The following is a 21103-nucleotide window of genomic DNA, read 5'->3' on the forward strand; positions in this document are numbered from 1 at the left end:
CACGGCAACCCAACATCCGAGAAAACGGATCTCAACATGTTGAATCGGATGAACAACAGAAATTGAATGTGAACTTGGATATTCGTGACCAGCCATCTTATTGGGCGCTGCTGGCTTGAACGAGGTTACCGCTTGCGGGAACTTCCGCCGGCCCTGGAGGCCGGATATCCATTGTGGGGGGCACGAAACGAACGAGGATCTACGTTCTCGAGATTTATTTGGTTATCCTTGGGTTGTTTAATTTGACCTTTGAACATGATCCGATAATGTCGATCCCAGCATCGAGTCTCGAACATGAAGTTGGGAGCGATTATTGTGATGTTTGAGGCTCTGCAAGCTAGTCCCAAGACGGCGTTGGTGTCTTGGAGAAAACGACCTGTCAAAAACGAATTTGGACTCAGACCCTAGCGATCCCCTGTTATTGTGCCTGATCATCATAGCACAGAGTTCTTATGTCAATGTGGGTGGGGTGGCATGTAAGGCTCGACAATCACCGTTGAGAGTGTCTTGTCACATCAGGTGCAAGCCACGGATCTACCAAGCTTATTCCCATAAGCGGTCATTTGTCAGTCGCTTAATTTGACCGAGTTCAGCATAATGCTGTCCAATAGGGTGTCGTGAAAGGAGATGAGATACTTTTCACTGGTATTGTATGCGAAAAACCCCTGGCATGAGGCTGCGCCAAGGCAAGCCACCGGAAACAAGAACCGGAAAAAGTCTCAAAAAGCAGTGACATCAGATCCGCGAGCGGGCCGTAATTCACGTGGGTGACATCGGTGAAGTCAACATGAGATCTTGAGTTATCAAAAGGATATTTTGTCTTATAGTAGCGATTGCCTGGATTCAAAAGGCTGTTGACTGTTAAGCCTGCTAAGAAGCAACCCAAAAATTAAAATCAAAGAGATGGAACACGTTTGCGGACTCTTTGCCACAAACATGATCTGATTTTGAGGTATGCTGCCTTCCTACTAGCCTATAGAAGATATCTGCTCCGAGTAGTAAATATGAACCTGTATCTGTTATGATACAGGCTAGGTCTGGACCAAGAATGCGGACCCCATACCCCGTAAGAGTAGGAGCCAGCCGTTGATGTCGCTCCAAACTTAAGTAACAAGAGAGTATCACATCTCATATTTTGATGATGATCTTCACTTTATCTGAATAGACCAAGAGCGGCCATCTAACTAGAGATAGCCTCAAAGATCAACTCACAAGATCCGATGAAGATCACCAATCAAGTTCTTTCAGAATGACACACAAAGACTGCCAATGCAAACACTGGGTGAAGGTCCTTCCATAGGTTGTCGGACGCACCTAGAGTCGTGATTGCCTGAAGTGTTAGTGAGTGGGGTAGCACAGTACTTTCTATTTCTATTTCCCAAAAAACTTCAGGACCTATAATCACTTCAGATTGTTACAGCTAACCTCTGGTTCATCTCAATAAGCATTATACTACCTTACTTGAGCTTCTTTTTGAAGTAAACCGGCCCGCAATGATAACTCCAGAGCCGCACTGGTGAGTGTTAGCCTACCCGTTTGTGCTGCCGGAAGCGGCAGCTCTGCTGAGCAATCAAACAAAGTCTGGGGAATTGAGGCTTGACTAGCAGACCTCCATCTTGTTCCCGGCACCGAGACATTACCGCGCCCCAACGATCGACAGCAATCGCCAAGTCTCCAGAGATCTTCTGCTGATCAGCCCCGGATGATCATGCCGTCAAAGCTCACCCGGAGCGTTCATCGCGAGCTTAAGTTGCCAACCGGGCACTAGTTCCTGCTGAACCCGCTGTGAACGTTAGCGGGAGGGCTTCAAGGTTTGCCCCGTGACCGGAAGCATGACTGATCCGCATGCTAATTTAGATAGGATTTGAAGTTATACACGGAATTCTATTGGACGAATATGGTGGTGTGATGGAGTTGATTTCGGCCAACTCTTCAAGCCTGGTAGATTAGCCAGTCCTGAAATGATCTTGTCCGCTCATAATACTGACCGCGACAGGTATGCTCGAAACTGTTGGGACCCTCTAGGCAGATTAAACTTTCACTCATGATGTCGTTGCATATTGCAGCCAGCCTTAGGTCCCCTGGTGGAGGAGTCCCTGGACCCTTGATATGACGACATACCAATAAGAGGAAAAGCCAGCCGTTGACGGAGATGCCTAGGTGTCACTTACGATGTTCGCTGCACCTGGACCCGGTTCAGTTGCTATATAGATGAAGGATCATCTCGTTGGCATTCTATGGTCATAGAGGTTGATCAATACCAAGTTCAACAATACCACACAAAGATCATGGATCCCAAAGTTAACTGGCGAGCCATGATGGCTTCATTCTTACTTCTCTCACCTACTCCATCCCATACTCTCCCATGCGACAGTGAACCCAACCAGCAAACCGGCATGCTCTATGCTGGAGGCTGTCCTCTTCCTGGCGTATGTACATGGGGAAGCTGTACAAGCGTCACGATCGGACTCGACCCTACACAATGTGGGAAGCGTGGCAACTCATGCAAAGCTGGGGAGCTCTGCGTTGCTGGGGGATGCTATCCTCTTGATGGATCAAATACGAACAGTTGTACCTCCTCATCAGGCTCCAATAGCTCTGGGCCATGTCGGTCGGGTCAATGGTGTGATAATGGAAATTGTTCACCAATCCAGGTGACGGCAAACTCCCGTCGCTGTGGTAGTACCAACACGCAATGTGGGCCTGGTTCGCTTTGTGTCAACGACCGATGCCAAAGGCTGGCCATTGGCTCAGACCCCAATTCTTGCGGTACCTCAAATACGACCTGTGCCTCAGGTAACTGGTGTCTTGACGGATCATGTGTGCCCTTTCAACTTGGTACCAACGTCCAGTCCTGTAAGAGCAGCAGCGAATGCTCCCTTGGCGTATCATGCCAGGCCGGTTACTGTCGCCAGGCTTTCATCTCGACCGACACTTATAACTGCGGCCTGGGAGCCAACTCAAAGAACTGTACTGACAGTCAACTCTGTGTCTCTGGACAATGCCTTTCGCTCAACATCACTTCCGGAACTTCTACCAATTGTGGCTCTAACGGGAAGTGTCAACCAGGATCTTACTGCTCGGTCAACGAGTGTGTACCCATCAAGATCTCAACCGACTTGTCGCAGTGCGGAAGCAGCTCGAGACCTTGTGGAAGCAACCAAGTGTGCGTCTCCGGCCAGTGTGTCAGCAACCTAATCCACCAATCCAAAGTCCCTAGGGTCGCATGTGGTGCTGGGTCTGGAGGTCCTGGAGCACGTATTCCAGGCGTAGATGAGGATGAAGACACACAGTCGGACAATGGTGGTAGTTCCTCTGAAGCAAGCGGCAGCTCTGGCGACAGTGATTCGAATGGCAATGGCTCAGGAGATGGGGCCGATGGCCAACAAGGAGCATCTTCTGATGGGAATGGATCATCAGGCCAAGAAAATAATGCATCTGGCAATGGAGATACACAGTCGTCAGATGGTTCAGACGGTGGAGACGCCTCTAGCGATGGCGCCTCATCGAGAGGAAATGGTGGAACCTCAGCTCGGCCAGGGGGAACCTCGGGTGATGCTGGGCGAGAGGGAGGCGACTCAGCTTCTGGAGGTGAAGACGTCACAGGCGATTCTTCCGGAAGTGCTTCTCCGTCTGGCTCAGATTCTGGCTCAGGAAATGGAGATGGGCAAGCAGACCAAGATGGATCCAATCAAAATGGCACTGACGGAGCATCGCCGGACCAGAATGGAGGAGATACCGGCTCCGGGTCACCAGATTCAACTTGTGACCCAGCCTGCAGTGGCAACACCGTCTGCATCAACAACCAATGCGCTTCGGTTCAGGACCCGTCATCTTGTGGCACCACCCCCAGCCGCCTCCTACATCTTCTGCGGAGACAAGCGACATCAACCTGCCAGCCAGGGTTTGCCTGCATCAATAACGAGTGTGTACCTGCGGATGGACCTGTCAACTGCGGCGCATCAGGCGTCAATTGTCCAATCAATTACGCTTGTATACAAGATTCCTGTGTGGCTCTCGGTGACCCAACGTCTTGCGGCGGTGAGACTTGCAGCAGCGATGAAGTCTGTATTGGCAACATCTGCACACAAAGTCCTGGTCTAGCTAGCTGCAATGGAGTCGCTTGCCCGACTGGTGAGACTTGCCAAGATGGAGCTTGCGTTCCCATCGATAGCACTGGCTCTGGTTCAAACGGAGGTGCAGGAACCCAAGGGAGCGGTTCAAATAATGGAAGCGATGATGGATCTTCCTCTTCAAGTGGTGGCAACGGGAACGGTGACAGCACGGGCGGGGAAGGACAGAGCAGCGGAGGTTCCTCTGATGGGGACTCTTCTGGCGACGGCTCCTCTGACGGTGGGTCACAGACTGGCAGTACACAAGGACAAGGCTCTGGAGGTATTGATCCAGGAGATTCTGGCTCAGGATCTGGCTCTGGCAGCGGCTCTGACTCTGGAAATGGCTCCGGGTCCGGGTCAGGCTCCAGTAGTGGCTCTTCTGGCGGCTCAAATGACAGTGGGAGCTCAGAATCTGGAACGAGTCCAGGAAACGGAAATGGCTCGGGCAACGGATCCAATTCGGGATCAGATTCACCCTCAGACAGTGGTTCAGGATCTGGATCTCAGGGGGGTAATGGATCAGGATCGAATGGTGGAGATGGCGACAGTAGTGGCCCCGGATCAGAACCCAGCTCTGGCTCATCATCGAACAATGGTTTAAATGGCAGTGGCTCAGATTCGACAGCAACACGTCAACCAGCACTTACGGCCAGACCACAGGGCAACGTTCCTGGTGGTAGTGATCCTGACACCGACAATACCTCTGGTGTTGCTAATACAGGATCAAATGGCAGACAGACTTCTAGTGCACAAGCCGGGATCCGTCCAAGCCAAACTGGAAGCCAAGGAAATGGCTCTGGAAGTGGCGGATCTGGAGGCGACAATGGGTCCACCAATCGGTCGCAATCAGCCTCCTCCCCGAATCAGACTGGGGGTACAGAGGGAGGTGGTACAGGCAGCGGCGGCGACGCTGCTTCGAGCGAACCCGTGTCTAATGGTGACTTAGAAGCAACATCAGGAGCTTCTGTATCTGAAGACTCTTCGACTTCAGGAGTAATTGGATCGGGAGCTACAGGCTCAACGGGCCTGACGTCGCCAACTTCTGTCCTATCTGATGGAGCGCCAATCGTCAACCCCGGCCCAGAGTCGACGGAATCGTCTGTAAGATTGGTGACATCGACTTCCAGGCAGGTTGGAAGCCCTGAAGGAAACCCCACGGGGGGTGGAGATGGCGACCCATCACCAACAGATAGCAGTGGTGGTGGTGGTAACAACACAGGGACTCAAGGGCCACAAGGATCAGGTAGCCTGTCGACGAACAACGGGGGCCCATCAGCTACAGGCGGTAATGGAGGCACCACTGGGACCGCAACTCAGGGCTCAGGCACCTCAAATACTGTTGACGGTCAGTCTAGCTCTCGAAGTTCAGCTGGATCCGGTACAGGGGATGGACAACCTTCAAACACTGGCGGTAGCTCCAACGCTGGGGCTCAGACAAGTGCAAGTGGCACCCAACCTTCAACGACTAATTCGCGGGGAACCGACCCAAGCCAAGGGGATGGAACTACTAGCTCTTCCAACGGTCAGCCAACTGGTGGACAATCTACATCTGTCACGACCACAGGACAGGGCTCGTCGCCCACTGATGGATCTCCCTGCTCGGATGACAGTGACTGTGCCGTCGACACTGAGCTATGCATTTCCGGAGGACTCAACATCTGTACTTGTGTGAATGCAGTGTGTGTTCCGAGCACCGAACCGGGTGATACCTCCACTACAGGAGTTGCAAGTTCGACTGCGGCTTCTGGAACCCAGGGCATTAACCCTTCAACACCGACAGAGAGTGGCGGAAGTACAAAGTGTACTGATGACGATGACTGCTTAGCTGACGTCTCGTTGTGCTTGAGCGGCTCCCTCAATGTTTGTACTTGCGTCAACGCAGTCTGTGTTAGAGACACGACGACGGGTGGTGGTTCGCAAGTCTCAAGCACGGCTTCTGGTAATAATCCAGGGTCTGGCGGCGGCGCATCAGGACCTACAACAACTGATGAGTCGGCTAGACAGACAGGATCGGCATGTTCTACCAGCGACGACTGCGTGGCCGACGTAGCATTATGCCTGGTCGGTGGGCTCAACTTGTGTGTCTGTGTAGATGCTGTATGTCAACCTGGCCCAGACTCGAATAATGGTGGAGGCGGCGATGATGACCCAACTCCCACAACCGGAGCATTAGCAGCACAAACGTCAGTACCATGCGCAAATGCTGAAGATTGTACAGCTGCTCTCGGGTTGTCTGTCTTGGGAATCTACGTCTGTGTGGACCTCATTTGCCAGCTTCAGCCAACGGCCAATCCTACAAATGAAGGTACTACAGCTTCGCAAACAATAACGGTCCCCACTATCACTGAGCCTATCGATTGCTCCACAGATCGAGACTGCGTGGCGGCGTTGGGAGCTAGCGCGTTAGGAATTTTTGCGTGCATAGATCTCTTATGTGAGCAGACGGCGACAGCTTCTGCAGCTGGTGCCTCTGCGACTCAGCCTGCCGCTTCTGTGCAAGGAACTGACGTGGAGTGCTCGACGGACCAAGACTGTGTGGCTGCCATTGGAGCTGGGGCTCTTGGTATCTTTGCATGTGTCAATCTTCTTTGCCAGCAGACAGCAACAGCCAGCGTTGCGACGACAGCAACTAACACTGGGGTCTCTGCTTTGGGATCTACAACCGATGTTGAGTGCGATACAGATCAAGACTGTGTCGCCGCTCTCGGCGCCCAGGTGCTGGGATTATTTATCTGCGTCAACGCTCTCTGCCAAGAGACTACAGACGCTGGAGCTTCGACAACTCTGCCACCTTCTCCGGGCGCCAGCGACATCGAGTGCTCGACAAACCAAGACTGCGTCGCAGCACTTGGCGCGAATGCTTTGGGAATATTTGCTTGCGTAGATCTGATCTGTCAACAGACTGCAAACCCGAGCAGCGGCTTTGTCACCGTCACATCGGACAGTACACCAGCCCCAACCAGCTCGGAAACACCATGTTCCGACGACAGCGACTGTACGGCCGCAGGCCAGACATGCGCCGTAGACGGCTTCTGCAGGACATCGTCCCCTGGTACTGGCAACGGAGGCGACTCATCTTGTTCCGATACTGTCGACTGCCTATTATCTCTGCAACCTCTTTGCGCCCTTGGCCTTTGCGTTTGCGTGAATGCGGTTTGCAGTCCTCCGTCGGATGTCGACGCATGTACGAAAAACGCGCAGTGTAGCGCTGGACAAACTTGCCAGCAAGAAGTGTGCGTTGATGATGTATCATGCTCTACAGAAGATGACTGTGTGGCAAATCTCAACTTGTGTACGTCCTTGGGAATCTGTGCCTGTGTCAATGGGCTGTGCACTCTATAACACAGCCCTGGCTCCTTTCTTCTATTTATATAACGGAATGTTTTAACTATGGGCTATAATTGGCGTTCTTACTTAATTTCGCTTTTCCATTGCTTTGATTTCTTGTACTTTACGAAACAGGATGGTTGAGGACGGAACAGCTGTATAACAATTTGTCGTTTTATGTCAAATAATACCCCCATGCAACACTTTCGCTTGACGTATATAACATTTTATCATAATAATACCACGTCTTTATTCCACTTCCCAATGAGATTTGCTATTCCGCAATGGTATGTTTCCCATGACAATGTCGCGAAACTCCCTGCAGATCAATGAACCCTGGCATGAGCGAGGGTCTATTTCACAAACAATGACGCCGGATACAAGGAGCGAAGTTCTTTTGAACATAATGATCTCACCACTTGTCCTTGGCTGCCAAAAAGCTTCTCCCTCCGACTGTCTTTAGCATCACCACGCATACCTCATGACTGACCGTCGTCAACGAGCCCCTCCACTAACCCGAGCCGATAACTAGGGTAAGCGTCGGGTTAGAGAAACCGCGGTTCCTCTGATGTAGCTAAAGGAAGTATTGAGATGAGAATGACCCAAAGTGAATTGAGTCTCTATCATCTACCTGGGCTTAATCTAGGGTCTCGGCCGTGAACGAATATAATTGATCCCAATTCGCCAAGTCGTCTATTACATTATCACCGCATAACTCTACAGGCATCAGTCGGTTATATCCCCCTTCGGCGTCCTCCTTCCGTCCATAGAGGTCAGCAACGGTTACTACTGCAACATACACCGCCCAACGGTCATTGCTAACCAATGTCCAAGACTGATCTGAAGAGCATCGCCAGCAGGGTAGGTCAACGTTTTCGAGAGTCGGTTTGGATGCTTCCCATGCCTCCCATGCCTTCCATGCCGCCGAGTCCAGGATGGATGTTCTTGGGTTGAACAAGGTACCATCACGGTAAGTGAATAAGTCCAGTAAGATCGTTTCATACATCAAGGTGACAAGGAATTTCTTGATCTCGGATCCGGGTGCCTCGGGCTGGCTATCCAACGGGACGGGCAACCCTCTGATGCGTTTGTAGTAACACGCGGCACTGTCGATCTTTCGGAAGCTGTTGGTGAGCTTGATGACGGCTGATAGGTTCTGATCCCATTCCTGAAAAGGGTTCGGAGTGTCAGATTTGAATAGGGGATTTAGAAACGTTGAAAGTTCATTCCCAATCTGTGATAAGGTGAGGCCCGGGGTTTTATAGAGCAGTTTTCTGACTTTGGATGAGGAAAATAGGAGAGCAATGATGTCGGGGTCGATCTGCTTGTTGATGTTGTCCACAAACGGGCGAAGGATATGGCTTTTGCCACCTTGAAAATTAACAAAGGCGGCGGGAGAAGCATAGATTAAGGACAGCAAGTTCTCTAGTGGCCCAAGATTCTCGAAAATGTGAAGCCAGAGCTCGAGTGGGAGGCCGGGTAGGTCATTGGAGGACGGCGGAGTCGACATGGTTAATGGTGAAGCCATCGCGAAGCATCAATAGGTTGCATGAGAAGAAAGACTGTGAGGAAAGGGAGAAAGAATAGAGATGAAGAGAGTTCGAGGAGGAGAGGGCTTTTACCCTCATTCAAACTCTAGAAAATTACTTAAGCACTGTAATATGGTAGATGTTCGGGATACAAGTAGTTCTAATTGAAGTTTAACTTTATAGTATCTTGCAGAGAAGTCTTTAACTTTTACAGACAAAAAGTGATACCTTGATGACGAATAAGTCAATAAACCAAGAGAAACGTACATCTATGCCAGAATGGTGGTCAATGGAGAGTTCTTCCCAACGTTTGCAGGATGAGATAACATAAAACGACAATTGTGTCCAACCCTTAGCGTGGTCTGATTCTTGAGACACTTGGCATGGACAACATCCCTGGCGGTGCTGAGGGTCGTCTTACGCAGATCATCAAGGCCGCTGTTGAGCGTGGCATTGTCGTTATTAATGCTAGCCAATGTGTTAATGGCTTTGTATTTCCTATTTGTAATGAGATAGTCCATAATTATCATCACTAAACCCTACTCAGGAAATACACATAGACTCTTCCCTCAGATTTATTGCAACACCATCCCAAGAATTTATGCTGACCTAGGGGAGGTAAGAAAACTCAGGGTCTTGATCCTAAATGACAAAAAGACTTAGGTAAATTTGCATAAGTTTAGGATATATTTACTAAGCTTAGGATATTATTTGCTTTGTTTACTTTAATACCCTATATTTAGGTCTGGTGTTTTCTTGCTCCCTGACAACGCTCTAGGGTTGTCATACTGGTCCCAGAGAATTAAAGTTGAACCGGGCACCAATCATGTCCAAGGCTTTACCTTGTATCACACTCCACTAAGAATCTGGCTGACGCCAGCCAGACACACTATCCTGGAAACATTGCCTGCAGATCGTAAGAGATCCACAAAAGTGGTGGTTGTAAGAAGAATATAAAAGGATCAAAGCCTCCCCTAGAATCAGCTATCCGCATTATCCTACCAGTCGATCTTACACACTGTCTCCATTCATAAACTCTTAGTCACCACCATGGTACAACACTCCCCCAAGACTACGGTTCACCAGCTCGCACAAGAGTATGCACCCATCATCAAGGGCAAGACTATCCTCACAACAGGCGCAAGCCCAGGTGGTCTGGGTGCACTCTTTGTTGAAGCCATTGCTGTCGCAGAACCCGGGCTAGCTATTCTAGCTGGTCGTAGTATGAGCAAGCTCCAGCAAACTGCAGACAACCTTGCTGTCAAGTACCCCAATTTGAAGACGAAGATTCTGGCCATTGATCTGGGTTCTCTTCGTTCTGTTCGTGCAGCTGCGGAAGAGGTCAATGGATGGTCAGATGTTCCCAAGATCGACGTCTTGGTTAACAATGCAGGGATTATGGCGACGGACTTCAAGCTCACAGAGGACGGCTTCGAAAACCAATTTGCTTCGAACCATCTGGGTCACTTCTTGTTTACAAATCTGATCATGGACAAGATCCTTGCTTCAGAGACGCCTCGAGTGGTCAGCGTTTCCAGCAATGGCCACCGCCTGGGGCCCATCCGATGGGGTGACCCCAATTTCTCTGTAAGCTTTCACGACGCTTTATCATGAAATCATTGCTGACAATCATATAGAATGGTGAAAGATACAACAAGTGGAGTGCATACGGGCAGTCGAAAACAGCAAACATGCTGTTCGCCATCTCTCTTGCTAAGAAGCTCGGTAGTCGTGGGCTCCAAGCGTTCTCTCTCCATCCAGGTGCCATCCTCGACACCTCACTGGCCAAGCATCTTGATACCTTGGACAGTCTAGGTAAGTACTCAACGGTTGAATCCCAAAGATTATCAAGCTAATGAACATAGTCGAAGCTGATCGTGCAATGGGAGACCCATGGGGTTGGGTAGATTGGTCGACAGTCCCAATTTCCTCCGAGATCGGTGCTGCAACACACGCGTTTGCGGCTTTCGATCCTGATCTCAAGGGTTAGTAGAATTCCAATACTCTCAGATCCATATGTACTGATGTTTATAGAGCATAATGGCGCATATTTGCTCGAATGCCGTTTAGCAGATCATATGACTGATACAGTCAGACCATGGGCGACAAGCTCAACAGAAGCAGAGTTGCTTTGGAGGAAGAGTGAGGAGATGGTTGGTCAAAAGTTCGATTTTTAGATTAGCAACGAATACGGTTCCTCATTTTACTCCGTGATATCCCCGACTCGGTGTGCCACGTTATTGGCATTTATATAGCGTGACCATGATTTCGGCACGTCCAAAGAGTTCTACAAAACAGCACCTAATTCCACACCCAGCCTCTCGCTTTTACATTCATAAACCCAACTTGAAGTTCCGAATAGAGACACTTTGCTTACAATTACTCACGACACAACGCCAACGATGTGAAAAGAGCGACTAAGAAGACCACAATTCCAAAGAACCCTCTTAATGAAGGAATTCTATTTTATAAGGTCAGCATCTTAACATTCGACCAGCTAAGGGTGCATGGTGGATTTTCTCACATGTCTGAAAGTCTCGGTTTCATCATCTCGTGGTAATCATCCCTGTCTTCAAGGAGTCTAAAATTTTGCATTATGTTTCCGTGTAGTTTAATTTCATCGAGTCCTGTTTGGAGGTCGGCGAGCACCTGGTTAAGTGCTAATTTATCTGCCTTGAAATGGACTCGGAAATCCTTTCCATCGCTGGTATTCCAGTAGTTCTCGCCTTTGAAAGTGTAACGAACCCGTAACAGCATGTCCTTAGCTCTGCATTGGGCCTCACCGCTGATGTCAATGTCGAATTTGAAATGGTGAAAGCCGGGTAGTTGAGGCATGGGCTCGTTCTTATCGTGGTGGGTGGCTTGTAGCTCCAACTCTGTTTGCCAGTCATCGAATGTAAGACGTCCTACTATTGGTTGTTTGGATACAACGTCTTTAACAGCAACGGTACAGATTAGTCTTTTGGAGTCCTGCGATACTATCACATCCCGTAGAACAACAAAAGCTCCGTCGTGAGATCCATTAGCTGGAGGATCCGGCGTTGATATTTCCCACTCAACGAATGGTTGACGATCTTCTTGAGTTGAGCATGAAAAGTCCGAAAGAATAGCTTCCGCACAGTCCATTAAATGTTCGTAACTCATCGCCATTTCGAGAGCTGTACTGCTGGATAGTATTCCAGATACTCTCAAGCTCAAAGAAGAACTGATAGAACAGCGCTCAATAGAGGCTCTCTCCAAAGCATCGGCCATTTCTTTGATAGGATTGAAATCCTCAAAGAGTTTTTGGACGTCTCCGTGGGCAGTATTCACGTGAATGTATTGCTCATTGAAGGATTTTGATTCCTGGTTGTTTTTCTCGATTTCATTGTTGATCTGCTGCGATCTGTGGACTATTTTGTCGGCTTCATTCTTAATTGCCTCTAATTCAGATCTGATTAAAATTATGTCAGCGCGCTTCCAAATGAATGAAGCCTGTACTTACTGCTTTGACTTGGTGAGAACATGTCCTGTGATGGAAGAAGTGATGCTAACGACAGTAGCAACTGCACCTAGTGGGGGACACAAAGTGCTCAAGCCCATTCCGATCGCTCCCAGCCCCGTGCCGGCGATAAAAAATCCTAGGCCTTTTTTATTTTTTCTTGGTTGTCAAGTCTGGCTTTGACTTGATCGACATCATCGTGAATATTAGAAGCCTCTCGGGCCAATACATCTCTTGCTGATAGTATTCTCTGCCGCCATGCTTCCAATCGCTCTGCTTCCAAAGTGCAACCGATTTGAATTTTGGTAATTTGCATATTCAGTTGCAATATCCTATCACGATGGCATACTTGGATGTGGCTTGTTGTCCTTTGGGTCGCCTCTTTGTAGCTTTTTGTCGTTTTGACGAGTGACATTGCTGCTTGGGTAAGATAGTGGACTCTGCTTGAGAAAAGATAATGCCATTGTCGTAGTCTTCGAGAAATGGCTGTGGGCATGGGCTCGTCTGCATGAAACTTTGGGTTCCAAACACGGCAGAGATTGTTGAATTCATTGGCGAATATTCCCTGCTCATGGATGACTTCTGCTATCAAAGCAAGAATCCTGACAGTCTCTGTATTGACTTCGTGTTGCTGTGACTCTATCACAGCTACTTGGTCAGATAGTGTGCTCAAAGCATCACGTTGTTCGACAACACCCTGGGCAATATGCTCCAATGCTTGTTTCAAATCACTGTTCATCTCGTCAATCCATCTATGTACCTAAGGGCGTAGAGGTCGAAGTGCATGACGAAAGGAGTTGCAGGCTGTAACGCGTCCCAAGGACCACTCACCAGACTTCTCGTCAAGGCAGAATCCATCGATCCACCATCCCCCCAGACCAATAATGTGATAAGTCTCTAATGCACAAAGGCCTATGACTATTTTTCGATAGTTTGTCTGTCTGGCAGTTCTATTGGCCCGGACCAAAGGAACACCGTTGCTTATGCCTTTTTTTAGACAATTGTCCAAGCGGCTGCATTTCAGCTCAAACGCCACCCACGAGACTTGAAGCAATGAACCAATGGCATTGACTGACCGACATAAAATCTCGTCTTTTCAACCTCTTGCGGTATGACAGCTCATCTACGGGCAGAACCATTTCACAAGATACGTCATTTTCAACCCAGACATTGGTCAAATTACTCTCTGCGGCTGGCCAGGCTGACTGACGTGAAGCAGGATCGTAGGCTATTGTTTTATGAGCGTAGAGCCGTTCAAAATAATAATATCTGGACAACCATTGTTATCCGATCCTTTCCATTATCCATCTCTTCTGGTTTCACTTCCATTGTTGTGGTTCTACTATCCATTAGTTTACATAACCCTTACCTGATCTCTTCGACATGACTGGAACTCAGGCCTTTGGTAGCCCGGATGGTGATGAATATTCCACAGATAGCGTAGATCTTCACGGCGAGATTGATCGACTTAGCGTAATGCTCAGCGCTACCGAACTTCATTCTATGGACTGGGTAGAGACAATCACCTGCGCACCTAAGGCTATTGGCATCATCGGCGAGTGCCTTGTAATGAGCTCGCACCAACGTGCAGCTTCTATTGAGCTGACAGACAGTCGACTGAAGTAGGTTCCATCGACTAAAGAGACTCGGAGATGCGGTTGACGAAGGTGCAGGGCCCCATCGCTTCCAGCCAATCTACGACAATGTGCCATCACTGGCAAAGGCGCCTTCGATGAAGCTGCTTCAAGGATGAGAAACATATCATCACAAGCTCTGATACTAGCAAGGGACGGCTCAGGCGTGGTGAGTAGTTGCTATGGTCGAGTTAAGAAGCACAGGTAAAACTGACAGCTCAGATTGACCGCATTACCAAATTCGCCTGTAAGGACCAGACACCTGTTGTTGCACGAGAATTGGAAAAGCAGAAGGCCAATCTGAAGAGGGTTGTCGTTCAATGCACCCAAGATGCGGAAGCCCTTCAAGGAGCATTCCAGCGATGGAACGAGGAGACGCGAATTCTGCTCGAAGCGTTGAATATCAAGGAAGGTCAGTCACAGTGACAAATTCACGCTATTAACTACGAGACTGACAGCCGCCACTAGACCAAGTCCACAAGAAAGTAGAAGTAGCAGCAACAAGGCTCATTAACACGGAGTTGGACCTTGAAAGGCTAAAAACGGAGTTGGGTTATGATGGGATGAACTTGGCAGAAATCCAAGACCGCCTCCTTGAGCGAACGGAGGTAAGTCAGGCCACTTCTGCGGTGGGCACCCCAGCCGGTAAGTATACATTCCCCCCTTCTCTTTTCTGTTTTGACATGAGATAGTTATGGCGGGACTTTTACTCCAATCTTTGGGTGCCTCAATTGGCGGCCCTCTGATACTTGGAGCCTCTTTGGCGATCTGGGGAACGACCATTTTCGCTGCATCCACACAAATGGATCGTGATGCCCAATTTAAGGCACTTCAAACAAAGTCCCTCAAAGCGCAAACATTAGATCAACAGATTCAGAAACTCGGCTCTGCCTCTTGCACCTTGGTGAGTCAATGCCCATTCGGCGAGGGCGACTAAATGCGCTCATGCTTAGTACAGAAAGAAATGAAGGAAATAGTGAGCAAAGCTGTCCGTCAGATCCTTGATTTACAATTCCAAGTTGGGACACTACTGGACTTTTTCAAAGCTATTTTCAAGCGAGTCGAATCTATGGATCAGTTTGAAACAATGGAACTTGAGCGACTCGTCACGGACCAAGGCTACAAAGAGGACGAGGATATAAAGATGGTGAGGTAATTGACCTTGTTCTCATCGAATAATGCTAATTTTCTATATTGCAGATCATGGTTCAAACAGCTCTTGACTTGAAAGTATCTTTCACTTTCGTGGGTCGCTTGGCAGAGATGTACTCAAAAGTCTCTATCAAGTATTTGCTACCTGGCATGCAGACAGTTCAAATGCTAGGGCTTTCTGACGACTCAGTAACTACTGCTCAGCTGGAATGGAAGGCAAGAGAGCTAGCTGCATTCAAAACCGATTCGGTAGAGAATGTTCGCAGACTGACGATGGAAGTGAGCATTCCCAGAAGCCACTCCCCCAACCCTGAACTAATTGTTTTAGCAACAAGAGCAGCTTGATCTGGATTTGGCAAGGCTCATTAAATAGGGCATTCTGTCGATTCGTTCACTCAGTTGATTATAAGTCTAAGCCTCACGATCTAGGTAGTGTGTTTTGCTTTATTGTAATGAATTCTTATCTATTTGTTGTAGTGGCCTCCCAACCAGTACATTATATACACCCAGGACCCACTACAGCTTCTGCTTACCACGCCTCAAAGTCGCGACGGCAGTCCTTTTATATATAGCAGTCTCGTCTAACTAAGAACCCCGTACTCAGTATATTCCCAAGCCGAAGGATGCGCTCTTGTTCACTCTCGGTAGCTTTATGCTTCTCGGTCTCTCAAGGTCTCTAGTGCCCCATGAGCCTCCCGGTGGTGAGATTATAGCCGAAAAGGCAAGCTACGAGCATTAGATTGGTGTCCTATATTCCTGCACAAGGGGGTATTGACTACAGCCAGTAGCTTGGCTTGTCTCCGCTATTAGAAACAATGTCTAAGTGGCTGAGCGACGCGTATAACAAGCAACCTGCCCTAGTTGGGCGGTTGAGTTTCATTCGTGTCACATTGATCTAAGCGCCGGACCATGTCTCGTGGTGACTTCCTGTTAAGAGCATATCAGCATCCAGTTCAGTCCTGTTAATAAAGCACCACCCACCCTTCAAAAGATGTCTGACGGGCTCTGACTTGAGGTCAAATCCATGAGCACCAAAACTATCCAGCTGTGCTTCTGAGAAGCAAGTAGGCAGGTCAGTACCTCCGATATACTTGAGATATTCCAAAGTGGCACTCAAGCAAGGCAAGTGAGCATCAGCCTTCAGACCCTCAAGCACAATGGCTTTGAGCGACGGCCAGGACTTCTTGATCTCACTTGGCACCCCAGGCCTGCACAGAGGATGCACGTCAGAGCCCTCAGCATATGCAACGTCGAGGATATCAAAGATGTAATCAGACTTGATGATGCAGCCAGCTCTCCAGATATTCAAGACGCGTGTCATGTCAACACCCCAACCTTCTTGTCGGTTCTTGCGTTCCATGACATCGAATCCCTGTATAAAGCACGCAAGACTTGTGACGTATACGGCTTGTCGTAGTTGTTCAAGAATGTGGGCTCGCTTCTCGGGCGTAATTGTGAAGGGTTGTGGAAAGACGGTTCCGATGGAGGCTTTGACAGCACTTCTTTGCTCGACTTCGGCTGAGGCAAGTCGTAGGTAATGGGCGGCGGTCAGACTCGGTGCAGGGACATGAGATGCGACGGCTTCGATGTTGGCCCAAACGCCGGTGCCTTCGGAATCGTTGGCATCTTGGACAACGGCGTCTCTGATCTGATGTAAGAGAGAGCCACCGTCGACTGGGCTTCGAGTTCTGCAGATAGGACCGCTGATGGATACGAGGAAATTTCCTTTCTGTAGCATAAATGATTAGCAAGATTGGAGATAGTCAGCTTTTGAAAGAACTTACCAGTTCTCCCCTCTCACACCAGGAGTCAAACACGTCGCCAATCTCGTCACCAGTCATCTTCAAGCACTTGTCCATGATCTCCCATGCTTCGCAGAGACTGGACATGACTCCATGCTCAATACCATTATGGATCATTTTCACAAAGTGGCCACTCCCGCCAGTGCCAATATTGGTTACACAAGGACGACCTTGGTCATCCTTGGCCGCGATCCTAGAGAGAAGGGGAAGAACTTGCTCAACAGCCCATTTCTCACCACCAGGCATAAGCGATGGGCCATATCTAGCTCCAAAGCTACCACCTGAGATTCCAAGTCCGATATATGCAACACCAAGAGGACGAAGAATCTCTTGTCTCGCTTGTGTGCGTTCGTAGTTTTCGTTCGAAGCGTCAATGAGGATGTCGCCTTTTGAGACACGTGATTTGAGTTGGGCGACGACACTATCACCAGGACGGCCATTCGGTAAGCTGAAGATAAAGACCTTGGGGGAGCCAAGTCCTTGAGAGAGGGTATCGTAGTCCTCGCAGATGTGGATCCGTTTCGAGAGTCCAGCGGCCTCCGCGTTCTTCGCGACCTTATCGAGACTTGCTCGTGATGTATCAACAATAGACACGTCGAGACCCTTTTCTGCGAAAAGGAGGGAGACAGCACCCCCCATGGTGCCTGCTCCAATGATACCGACCTAGTGGATGCATGCATTAGTGACATTGGAGATGGGTAGTGTTGGTCTGGGGTAATTACCTTGGTAATCTCCATTTTGAGTTGTTGATGTCAGAATATGTAGTTGATCAAGAGGAAGTGATTAAATCTGGAGGCTTGTCCGTTGAGGATACGGAATTATCTACGTTTCATAGCACGTCCGATCGAGGATTTAAGTACACGGGAATTCCTCAAGAATCACTCGGAACATTCAAGCTGATGTGAGCCATGATGCTGCACCGCCTCAAGTTTCACATGACAAGGTCGACAGTCAACTATCTAAAAGGCGCATATGATCCTCAAAATCAGGGAAACTTCGAACTATGAACGATAATAAAGAAGGTTCGTGACGATTTCCCACGAAGAGGTCGACAGTCAACTTGAATAGCGCCCTATTGATCATGACTCGGCCATGCGGAGTCTCCGAATCTTCATGCCGTTCAAAGCCGCAGACCACCCCCACGGGGATCGAGAACGATAGACCTGTAGCGTGGAGAAAGTTCATTTGGTCGACAAGTGCGTGGAGAAACAGCCTCATTGAACTTCTCTCCCCTCCCAAGACTTTAGTTACGTATCGTGTCCCACTGCCAGGCTGACTGTCGACCGCGCACAAGCCAAACTACCGGCACTAAAAGCCCCATCCTAGCAGAAGGGTCGATGTTCCGATTGGTAGCTGACAGTCAGCCTTTCTCCATAGCTAACTTTTTTCGCGACTAGTCTGGAATCGGTAAGTGGTCTCCGAATTTCTCCAAGTTCTGTTGAACATGGGGTTAGACTAGAGAATTGCTCGCGTGAAGCTGAAACTCCAAGATGGATGGAGTTGGCCGATGAAGGCACCTTATGAATTGACATAAATACTTTTCATCCGTTCCCCATACCCCAGATAGTTTAATTCCCCAAACCCCAGAGGATCATCACTCATCTGGAGTTCCATCAACTTTATCTCCTCTTCTCTTCTTATCTTATCAGGACCACGGTTGTGGTTTTTCTCGCCGTCATGACCAACGAGATCACCAACTCGACTGCCACCAGCGCAGCTCGAGCTGAGAAGCCCTCCTTCGAGACAAAGGAGAACCTCGAGAGTTTTGTTCCTCACAGCGATCGTCTCGCCCTTGCCCGAACAATGGATCCCGAAACTCGTGCTCGAGTTGAGAAGCGTCTCAAACTCAAGCTCGATGCTCGTTGCGCTCTCTTCGTTCTGATTTACATCATGAACTATCTCGATCGAAACAATATCGCTGCTGCTCGCCTCAAGGGCTTGCAGGATGACCTTAAGCTGGATGATAATGAGTATGCAACATGTCTCAGTATCCTCTATGTTGGTTACATCCTCATGCAAGTCCCTTCCAACATGTTCATCAACAAGATCCAACGACCCTCATTATATCTCGGTGCTATTATGCTTCTCTGGGGATTGATTTCAACCCTCTCAGGAAACGTCCATAACTTTACCGGAATGGTCGTTATCCGTTTCTTCCTCGGTTTCACTGAAGCTGCTTTCCTGCCCGGAGCGTTGCTTATCCTTTCCAAGTGGTATACCCGTCGGGAACTCACAAAGAGAAATGCTGTCCTCTTTTGTGGTAACTTGATCTCCAATGCATTTTCAGCTCTTATTGCGGCGGGAGTGTTATCTGAGATGGATGGCGTCCTCGGGCACGCTTCCTGGCGCTGGCTCTTCTGGAGTAAGTTTTCCATCTGTTCCAAGAAAGAACATAGCTAACAATCTTTAGTCGAGGGTGCAATTACCATGTTCATTGCCATCTTGGCCGTGTTTATCCTGCCCGATCTTCCCAGCAACACTCGCGGTTTCTCTGCAGAGGAGCTCGCAGTAGCTCAACTCCGAATGATCGAGGATGTTGGTGAGGCTGATGAGGATGCTGAGGGCCAAGGAGCTGTTGCCGGATTGATGATGGCTCTCAAGGATGGCAAGATCTATGTCATGATGCTTACTTTTGCCGTCTACGTTGTCGGTCTGTCTTTCAACGCCTTCTTCGTAAGACTTCCTCTCATCACTTGTATCTTTTCCAAATGCTGACATTCTATAGCCATCTCTCACCAGTACCCTCGGTTTTGCTTACGTACCAACTCTCCTCATGAGCTCCCCACCTTGGCTCTTTGCATGCATCGTTTCTCTTATCGTTGCCTGGAGTTCTGATAGAACACAGGAGAAGGTATGCTCTCATAGACTCATATTACCTTTGCTCTCCTTACTAATCATTCTAAAGTTCTGGCACATTGTTGGTCCTATCTGCATTGGATTAGTCGGATTCATCATCAGCATGTCGACACTCAACGTTGCTGCACGATACCTTGCTCTCTTCCTCCAAGCATCTTCTTACGCTGGGTACGTCGCTCTTCTAGACTTATCAGTCCACCAAAGCCCCCAACTAACGTCAAAACTTAGATACATCGTCTTCTATTCTTGGATCAGCTCAACATTCCCTCGTCCCCCTGCCAAGCGAGCCGTGGCTATCGCCCTCATCAACGCGTTTGCTCAACTGGGTAACATTGCTGGAAGTTACGTCTGGGGTCTCAAGGAGAACGGCTACCGCAAGAGCTACGGGATTGTCACAGCCATGTTTGGCTGCACCATTGTCGGTGCTCTTGTTCTTCGTATGATGCTTTCTAGGTTGAACAAGCGACTTGAGGAGCTTGAGAGGGAGGAAACACAAGCTTATGAGGCTGAGAAGGCCCGGGAAGCTCAGACTGATGAAGCTCTTCGTGTTCAAAAGGGCTTCCGTTATCTCGTCTAAGGTTTGGGATAGCACAGGTAGCCAGTATTTTAGACTATCTGTAAATTCAAAAGGCAATATTAAATGAGACAATGTTGACTAGCAGTTTGGCCAAGAACTAAGTATGAATGTGTCAAATAGTAAATTTAAATTGCATTCGACCTTACTCTTCCCTATGTGTCTCTAAGCTTTAGCATGCTATCACACGACCAATTAGTTGGTATGGATTGCTTACCTATGTTACACAAATGTTGACGCACGGTAGTGGGGGTCAGCTTGGGAGTGCTCTAGCGTGAATGATTTGGTGGGGGTCCAAAGGATAGCAGCAAAAAGACAAACTTAAATGTCCAATCCGTAAATGAAAATACAGGCAAAAATTCATACTCTAATAGTAGTGACTTATACCAGATATTTGCTGGAATTAACATCATCAACAAACATCATCCCTTCAAGGTCAGGCGCGTCCGTCAGCTTACTCTTTCCCAATCCGAGAGTCTGGTCCCGCGTTTAAATCGGGCCGAAGTAACAATTGCGGGGCTAAATTGCGGGGATGACAAGGGTTCCTAACGGCGGGTTTACTAGCCACCGTACGTCGCAAATTCTAACCATCATCCCATCTTCTTAAGTATTCATTCAGACTTTAAGCCCTTC

General features: G+C 48.8%; 7 protein-coding genes; 4 read left to right on the top strand and 3 right to left on the bottom strand.

The window, feature by feature from the left end:
• Positions 1-2318: 2318 nt before the first annotated feature.
• On the top strand, positions 2319-7457 carry FFUJ_05285 (uncharacterized protein; the record flags this gene model as incomplete). The annotated part of the gene is made up of 1 exon (XM_023571328.1): positions 2319-7457. The coding sequence occupies one exon, from the start codon at positions 2319-2321 to the stop codon at positions 7455-7457; it is 5139 nt and encodes a 1712-aa protein (XP_023425652.1).
• Positions 7458-8079: 622 nt separating this feature from the next.
• Positions 8080-8970, bottom strand: FFUJ_05284 (uncharacterized protein; the record flags this gene model as incomplete). The annotated part of the gene is made up of 1 exon (XM_023571329.1): positions 8080-8970. The coding sequence occupies one exon, from the start codon at positions 8968-8970 to the stop codon at positions 8080-8082; it is 891 nt and encodes a 296-aa protein (XP_023425653.1).
• A 1051-nt stretch (positions 8971-10021) lies between these two features.
• Positions 10022-11148, top strand: FFUJ_05283 (related to oxidoreductase; the record flags this gene model as incomplete). XM_023571331.1 has 4 exons in its annotated part: positions 10022-10558; positions 10609-10786; positions 10837-10956; positions 11006-11148. 4 exons carry the CDS (start codon positions 10022-10024, stop codon positions 11146-11148), a joined length of 978 nt encoding a protein of 325 aa, XP_023425654.1.
• Positions 11149-11491: 343 nt separating this feature from the next.
• Positions 11492-13191, bottom strand: FFUJ_05282 (uncharacterized protein; the record flags this gene model as incomplete). XM_023571332.1 has 4 exons in its annotated part: positions 11492-12404; positions 12456-12500; positions 12682-12725; positions 12802-13191. The coding sequence occupies 4 exons, from the start codon at positions 13189-13191 to the stop codon at positions 11492-11494; spliced, it is 1392 nt and encodes a 463-aa protein (XP_023427247.1).
• Positions 13192-13835: 644 nt separating this feature from the next.
• FFUJ_05281 (uncharacterized protein) lies at positions 13836-15611 on the top strand (the record flags this gene model as incomplete). XM_023571333.1 has 8 exons in its annotated part: positions 13836-14074; positions 14126-14255; positions 14309-14498; positions 14555-14731; positions 14779-14990; positions 15045-15233; positions 15287-15517; positions 15567-15611. 8 exons carry the CDS (start codon positions 13836-13838, stop codon positions 15609-15611), a joined length of 1413 nt encoding a protein of 470 aa, XP_023425655.1.
• A 522-nt stretch (positions 15612-16133) lies between these two features.
• On the bottom strand, positions 16134-17777 carry FFUJ_05280 (related to 6-phosphogluconate dehydrogenase; the record flags this gene model as incomplete). XM_023571334.1 has 4 exons in its annotated part: positions 16134-16165; positions 16220-16967; positions 17023-17703; positions 17763-17777. The coding sequence occupies 4 exons, from the start codon at positions 17775-17777 to the stop codon at positions 16134-16136; spliced, it is 1476 nt and encodes a 491-aa protein (XP_023427134.1).
• Positions 17778-18717: 940 nt separating this feature from the next.
• On the top strand, positions 18718-20473 carry FFUJ_05279 (related to nicotinamide mononucleotide permease; the record flags this gene model as incomplete). XM_023571335.1 has 5 exons in its annotated part: positions 18718-19402; positions 19451-19713; positions 19766-19891; positions 19946-20064; positions 20125-20473. The coding sequence occupies 5 exons, from the start codon at positions 18718-18720 to the stop codon at positions 20471-20473; spliced, it is 1542 nt and encodes a 513-aa protein (XP_023425656.1).
• Between the last annotated feature and the right edge of the window lie 630 nt (positions 20474-21103).

Source organism: Fusarium fujikuroi, chromosome FFUJ_chr02, assembly GCF_900079805.1.
Source record: "Fusarium fujikuroi IMI 58289 draft genome, chromosome FFUJ_chr02".
Classification (NCBI taxonomy): domain Eukaryota; kingdom Fungi; phylum Ascomycota; class Sordariomycetes; order Hypocreales; family Nectriaceae; genus Fusarium; species Fusarium fujikuroi.